At 48.1% G+C, this 5,837-nt stretch overlaps 1 protein-coding gene across 1 annotated transcript; it reads right to left on the bottom strand.

Annotated features, from left to right (window-relative positions):
• Window positions 1-465: 465 nt before the first annotated feature.
• On the bottom strand, window positions 466-4,143 carry LOC140607536 (keratin, type I cuticular Ha8-like). The gene is made up of 7 exons (XM_072782226.1): window positions 3,652-4,143; window positions 3,378-3,460; window positions 2,363-2,519; window positions 1,833-1,994; window positions 1,621-1,746; window positions 1,023-1,243; window positions 466-635 (listed from the first exon to the last, which is right to left on the bottom strand). The coding sequence occupies exons 1-7, from the start codon at window positions 4,141-4,143 to the stop codon at window positions 554-556; spliced, it is 1,323 nt and encodes a 440-aa protein (XP_072638327.1). The 3' UTR covers window positions 466-553.
• Window positions 4,144-5,837: the final 1,694 nt, after the last annotated feature.

Raw genomic sequence — 5,837 nt, forward strand, 5'->3', positions numbered from 1 at the left:
AATGGGCAAGGTAAGTACACATCCAATGTCAGCAAAGGGCCTTCACCCAGGGGCTAAGACCCTAGGGCCCTAGAGAGATCCTGGCAACAACAAGGCATGTTGGAGCCAATGACCACCCAAGGTCTCGAAGGCCAGAGCTCTTTATCACATCACATACATTGCCAAGCACAAGAAGTATAGCACTTAATGCAGGAAGGAGTTTTATTCACCATTTGGTACAGGAACCCAATTACATCTTAGGAGAGTTTGAAGCACTGGAGTAGAACCAAAATCCCAGAAGAGGTACTGGGAGCAAACAATAGCTTAGGTGAAAGACAATTACAGCATTGGGGGGTGGGGTGGAATGCAGCAAAGGGATACATACAAAGGGAGCCACTGCTTAGAAGTTTCTGTCACACTTTTTGACTCATTGAAAATGCCTCCAGTGAGTTTGGTCTCCCTGGAAGGAAAACTAAGCAGGTGAGGACAATCCTAGCTCCAGTGCAACCAGCCTTGACCTCCCACACTGCAACGCAGACCTTCAGAATCGGTTCTCAGTGCTGGTCCCACTGGCTTAGAGAGGGCTGCAGGTGGCAGGGGCACAGCTTGGCCCAAGGACACGGGAAGCAGCCGTAGAGCAGGGATTGATGGGGAGTCTGCCGGAAAAGAGAGGAAGAGTTAGACACAGGGAATTAAAAAGATGTCTCAGTGATGCAAAGGGAGGGCAAGACCAAAGGGTAAAGGACAGGTCTGCCACCAAGTCATATAGCCCAATGATATCTGTATGAACAGTTCCTCCTCCACTCTCATCTATGTCTCTCCACATCCAGGAGTCCTCTGGGGGGGACTACTGTTTATGTAACAGTCCACCCATAGTATAATCTGCAGACCCCAGGAAAGCTGGTGTGTCACTAAGCCTGTGTGCACAGGGAGGCTTGTTCTTTATGATGAGATCTCCTTCCACAATGACATCAGTTATTGCTGAAGAATCCCCTGATAGTCAGGTGAATGGCTTGGCCAGAAATTGACCCGATCACACCTACTTGCAATCCTCACTCTCCAGAAGTTTCCGGTACGTGGCAATCTCACACTCCAGCCGAGCCTTGACATCCAGCAGCACCTGGTACTCCTGGTTCTGCCGCTCCAGGTCACCCCGGATCTCAGACAGCTGCTCCTCCACGTTGCTGATCAGGATCTGCATCTGCGCCAGCTCCGTGCCAAAACGGGCATCGGCTTCACACAGAGAGTTCTGCAGACAGTCTTTCTGTAATACCAAAGACAGAACCAGATGGAAAATCGTGGACTGCAGCCCCCAGTCTCTCCAGTAAGTCTGTGACACCCCAAGGTGTTGCCAGGCCTGGAGAACAACCTAGCTCCTGTTAGCACTCCTCAGCTGGAAGAACTAATGATGTGCCATTGCTCATCATTGTAGACCTCAGGATAAATTTGCAGGACCTCGCTCATCTGAAGGAATGTTCATTCCCTCAGCAGCCACATCTATGAGAAAGTTCTTGCAAAGGCAAGGAACTCAAGGTTTGAACTGTGTCCTGGTCTGTACTTAAGGGAGGCAGGGACTGAACCAGGAACTGCTCTTGGGAATGGGAACCAGGCTGAGTCTTCCAGGTGTGCAAAGGAGCTCACCAGTGTGTGCTGGGCCTGAAGCTCCACCTCCAGGGCGTTCACCGTGCGTCTCAGCTCCAGGATCTCCGACTGGCAGCACCGCAACTCCTCAGAGCAGGACATGTCCTGCTGGCTGATGCTCTCAGACTGAAGCACAAGTGCACAGAGACATGATCAGCAGCCTGCCCGTGTGGAAGCCCGGGTCCCTCCCTGCACCGAGGCAGCACCCTCACCTGATCTTGGAACCACTCCTCCACATCATTGCGGCTGGTCTGCACCATGGCCTCATAGTGGCACCTCATGTCCTCCAGCACTCTGCCCAGGTCCACGGTGGGCTCAACATCCAGCTTAATCTGGAGCTTGTCCCCCAGCTGGCCCCTCAGAATGCTCACTTCCTGTAGGAACAGAAAGATCCAACCCTAATTGAGGAAAGGCTTTTTGACAGAGCAGATGACACCTGAACCCCTCCCCAGACAAGCAGCATGAGAGGCGACCCCACTCATGCACTGACATGAGAGGTCTTGCCCATGGTCCACGGGGAGAATCCATTTGGACACCTTCCTATATAGACAAGGCAAATCTTTACAGACAAGAAACTCCCCCTCTGCCACATCCCACACAATCAGTCTGACTGCCAGACCTGGATCAACCCTTCATCCTGATGCCAAGTGAACCCCAGGTTTAACCCTAGAGCCCCAGGGTGAGCAGTGCTCCCTTTCCTGGCCAGTGCCTTCCCCATAGGTCTGCATCCCCAGGACCACACCTGTTCGTGGTTCCTCTTGAGGCAGAGCAGCTCCTCCTTCAGGGACTCCTGCTGGGCCTCCAGGTCAGCCTTGGCCAGGCTCAGGTCATCCATGAGCTTGTGCATCCCACACATGTCCGCCTCTACCACCTGGCGCAGGGAGAGCTCACTCTCATGTCTTCCAGCACAGGAGATGCAAGGTTAGTAGGATGCCAAAGATAGCCTCTCTCAGCCTTCCCTTGTTCCCACCTACTTGGATCCTCATTTCTTCAATTAATCAACATCCACCATGTTAGATCCTGTACTACAGAGCTCATGGTCAGGACAAATATCATTATGCCCATTGGATGGGACTGAATGGGAAACTGAGGCTCAAAAAGAATAAATGGATTATGCAGGATTGTATACCTTAGTTAATAGTAAATACATGGATTCAACCAAAGTATTCAAACTTCAATGAAGTGTTCATTCTGCTATAAAAGAGTCATTTAGCCAGGAAAAAGAATAGCCTTAAAATAAGCCTTCTGGACCTACAGTTTGTTGGTTTACCCCATGGATTGATTATTTCACATGATTTTTATGCCTTCCTCATTTATTTAATTGCAACTCTACCAAGGACCTACAGTGACAATTCCTCCCACTGATAAATTTGGCCAAGAGTCAGCACATCTGTCAACAATCAATGCACTGAAAGTTTATTCTTGCAATGACTCGATTTTGTTTCTGGCTATCTAACACAAAGCTCTCTTTTCTTCTAGATGTGGGGAGAAAATGACATAGAACCTGACCAATCTAGATGATTCTTCCTCTTTCTGTTTCAATGCTTTTGTTCTCTTTTTCCTATATAAGGACCATTTCTAGTAATAGGTTAAAGTTGGTTTGGAAAGGAAGAAAGTGAACACCTATGTAATGATCTATTCATGCTTCTAGTCAGCAACAATTTTCAAACACCTACTTTGGGCCAGTACCATGATGGGCAGCTAGAAATAGAACAGATAAAAGGAGTCACTTTGAACTCTCTTCCAGCCCGACTTACTTGATTCTAAAGTCATCAGCAGCCAGCTTGGCATTGTCAATTTGGATAACCATTCTGGTATTCTCAGCCTTGCTACACAGGATCTGAGGAAAACCAGGAAGACAGTTCATACACAAAACATCATAACCTGGGCCCCAGCTCTACAGGTGGCAGTACACTCACACTCAAGGGAATCCAAGAACCCAAAGCTCCCTGAACCTTCAGTGGCTTCTTGCCTGCCAGGCCCTACCACCTTGCTCAGCCCCAGCACCTCCCAAGCTACTCCAAACCTCACCTTCTGCTGGAGCTCCTTGATGGTCTGAAAGTAGGACTGGTAGTCTGGACACACAGTGGACTCATGGCATTTGCTTGACTCTCGGATCTTGGTCTCCAGCTCCTCATTGTCCCTCTCCAGCTGGCGCACCTTCTCCAGGTAGTTGGCCAGGCGATCATTCAGGAACTGCATGGTCACCTTCTCATGGCCATTGGGAGCGCCTTCCCCATAGTTCTCACAGACTCCAATGTTGCCAGGAATGTTGCGGGTCCCTGGCAAGGGGCAAGCAGTTTGGCAGCTGTGGGGCATACAGAGGCTGGGTTGGCCCAGAGGGGTTGCCCCAACACGTGGTCGGTTGGCATGTGCAATGGTGGCCAACAGGCACAGAGATGAAGCGTTGCCCTCTGACCCAGGCTGGCCTCCAATGTCAGTGCAGGGGCCACAGACATTTGTTGCTGTAGGCATCTTGGTGCTGCCCAGACAGTGGGATGAGTTGATGTAGCAGGAAGTCATGGTGTTGGGCTGAGGGTGCACAGAAGGTTCAGAGCAGCTGGGAAGGCCAAGCCACTGAGTGTGACAATCCCCTATCCTCCTGGGCCTTTTATACCCCATCCCAGGTGGGTGTTGGCTCCATGCTTTGACCTCAGGGCCTTGATTCTCTACCTATTGTTGTACCGTCATCCTGTTACTCAGCTGTTGAGTTTACCATTAAGAGTTCCTTGCCTCATTAAAGGAATGTTGATGAAGTTGAGGTGCCCTTTGCTTTTTGATATTAGTTGTCTATTGAGGAAAGGTCAGAGATTTATATTACTACTTAACAATCACTAGCAGTTAATTCAACTGCCAAATGTCCTCTTTCTGGACTGGGCCAGTGTCTCTGTGGATTTGGCCACACTTAAGGATTAAATCTTTTGGTCAGTGATTGTGTAGCAAGAGGGACAATGAATCTATCACCTATGCTTAGACTCACCCAGACTTTCCTTTGTTTTGGGGGGTTTTGTTAAGATTTTATTTATTTGTTCATGAGAGAAACAGAGAGAGAGGCAGAGACACAGGCAGAGGGAGAAGCAGGCTCCCTATAGGGAGCCTGATACAGGACTTGATCCCAGGACCCCGGAATCACAACCTGAGCCAAAGGCAGATGCTCAACCACTGAGCCACACAGGTGCCCCCACACAGCATTTCCTTTGAACAGAAACACCAGTTTATAAAACTGGTAAGTCTACAGATACTTAATTATTGTCAAGTCCCATTTCTTCTTTCTTCTCTCCTTTATACTGCACACTCCCCTTGAGAAGCTTTAAAGCATCAATGCATCCAGAATCTTTTGCACTAGCTAAGTTTTGGTTGACTAGTCAGAATTCATTTTCAATCATTCACCTGTTCAGCATGTTTCCAGAACATTCCCTAGAACTCAAGGAGTGTGCTGGTTCTTGAATATGCAATGGCCCCTGTTCATCAGGAGAAAACAGTACCCCAGAAATCTCAGGAAGTCTTAAACAAAATTGAATGAGAGCCATAGACTAAAGAGTTGGTGAAAGAGAGGATCCATGGTCCTGACCAAGGATGTATCTAGAGAGAAGCTACTGACAAACAAACAAAAAACTTTATTTGATCTAGAAAAAGGAACTGGGACCAGAGTTCAAGGGATATTTAAAGAAAACTTCAAGAACCAACATTTATGAGGATGTAAGGTGTAACAGCTATTGTATAGTATTCTTTCCTACTTAATCCTTACTACTGGGAGGCAGCTAGACATATCCTGGGCATGCAAATGAAGAAACTAAAGTCCATTTTCTGATTCACAGAGGAATAAATTGGCAAGAGCTTGATTCAGTCTCATGTCTATAGAGTCCATTCATTTTCTTGCCACACCGCCATGACCCCCAGTTAGAACAACCTGTGTGCTGCCTGCCTGTGCTGTTGCTTTGTTACAGGAGACTTAGTTGTTGGCAAGAAGCTGAGTGAAAAGAAATAAAATATCTGGGGGCACCTGGGTGGCTCAGTGATTGAGCATCTGCTTTTGGCTCAGGTCGTGATCACGCAGTCCTGGAATCGAGTCCCACATGGGGTTCCCGGTAGAGAGCCTGCTTCTCCCTCTGCCTATGTCTGTGTGTGTGTGTGTGTGTGTGTGTCTCATGAATTAATAAATAAAATCTTAAAAAAAGAAATAAAATATCTGAAGGTCTTTGCATTCTAGCAAGAGA

Source organism: Canis lupus, chromosome 16, assembly GCF_048164855.1.
Source record: "Canis lupus baileyi chromosome 16, mCanLup2.hap1, whole genome shotgun sequence".
Classification (NCBI taxonomy): Eukaryota; Metazoa; Chordata; class Mammalia; order Carnivora; family Canidae; genus Canis; species Canis lupus.

Excerpts from the sequence above, each read along its gene's own strand:
- LOC140607536 (XM_072782226.1), bottom strand. The coding sequence starts at position 4,143 with ATGACTTCCTGCTACATCAACTCATCCCACTGTCTGGGCAGCACCAAG. Across the intron at positions 1,747-1,832 it reads AGGAGTGGTTCCAAGATCAG|TCTGAGAGCATCAGCCAGCA; the intron begins GTGAGGGTGCTG and ends CTTGTGCTTCAG. Across the intron at positions 636-1,022 it reads CTGGAGAGTGAGGATTGCAA|ACTCCCCATCAATCCCTGCT; the intron begins GTAGGTGTGATC and ends CTTTTCCGGCAG.